Source organism: Rattus rattus, chromosome 2 (assembly GCF_011064425.1).
Source record: "Rattus rattus isolate New Zealand chromosome 2, Rrattus_CSIRO_v1, whole genome shotgun sequence".
NCBI classification, from domain to species: Eukaryota; Metazoa; Chordata; class Mammalia; order Rodentia; family Muridae; genus Rattus; species Rattus rattus.
In genome coordinates this window covers 4,529,301-4,530,319 of record NC_046155.1, presented here as the reverse complement: position 1 = coordinate 4,530,319, position 1,019 = coordinate 4,529,301, and the positions used below count along the sequence as shown (strand labels likewise).

The window sequence follows — 1,019 nt, the reverse complement described above, 5'->3', positions numbered from 1 at the left end:
CTACTGCTCTCTGGTTTCAGCACACTGGATAGGACGTAAAGGATCATGTACCTGCCTGGTTGGTGAAGGGCTAGGGAGGTTAGCCCAAACTAGAGGACTCTTGGGGGCAGGTGTGGAGACCATGGCAAAGGAGAGTAACAGTGTCCTGCAGGAAGGTGTCTGTGGCACTCAGTGACAGGTGGGTGTCCCACTACCTCCTGCCCACCCACAGAAGGATGGTAGAGCCATAGCGCAAAGCCTCCAGGGTTGGTTCTCCTCTCTGCCCCTTGGCTTACTCTTCTTTGGGTTTGCCAGGCTGAGGCCGGGCCAGCCTGTAGTCCATATAGGTCCCGAGACAGGACCACAGAATGAAGCGTACCAGGAGGATGACAACCAGGAGCACCATGAGTGGGTCAGGGCCGGGAGTGTCCCCCAGCCAGGAGGCCATGCTGAGGAGGGAGTCCACCACACAGGGTACAGCAGCAGCAGCCTCGCTGAGGCCTGATCTCAGCCCTGCCTGCCTGCCGGTGGCCCCTTCTGAGGGACAGATCCGTGCAGCCCGCAGCCAGCCCTTCCCACTACACTGGGCCTCCCCGCCTGTGAGGGGACAGTTGGGGCTATAGGCGGCCTCCTTGGTCAAGAGGCCCGTGTACCATTCATGGGGAGCTAAGCACTCCGTGCACCGACAATGGCAGCATTGTCCAGAGGCCCTGGCGGCGGGAGGCCTGCGGGAGCCCGCCTCCCGCGCTGTCCCCGCGGCCCCTGCCTGCCAGGCTGACGTAATCCCCAAACATCTCCGGCGGCGGCAGCTGCAGGGCGAAGCGGCCGCCTCCTCCCGGCCTTTCCGGCTGCCGCAGACAATCGAGCCCTTTCTCTCCCCAATTAGCTATCACTTCTGGAGGCCAGCGCGGTCCGAGGCTGGGCGGGCTGTGTAGCAGCAGCAGCAGGCCCGCACCGAGCGGGGGCCACGAGGCTTGCAGGGAGGCCCGGCCCAGCAGGGAGGGCGGCAGGGAGACTGTGCGATTGAAAAGAGGAGAGAG

The 1,019-nt window shown here is 63.8% G+C and overlaps 1 protein-coding gene across 1 annotated transcript; it reads right to left on the bottom strand.

The window, feature by feature from the left end:
- Positions 1-271: 271 nt before the first annotated feature.
- Smim38 (small integral membrane protein 38) lies at positions 272-773 on the bottom strand. The gene is given in 2 exon segments (XM_032895313.1): positions 272-658; positions 660-773. Coding segments are annotated over 2 exon segments (501 nt in total).
- Positions 774-1,019: the final 246 nt, after the last annotated feature.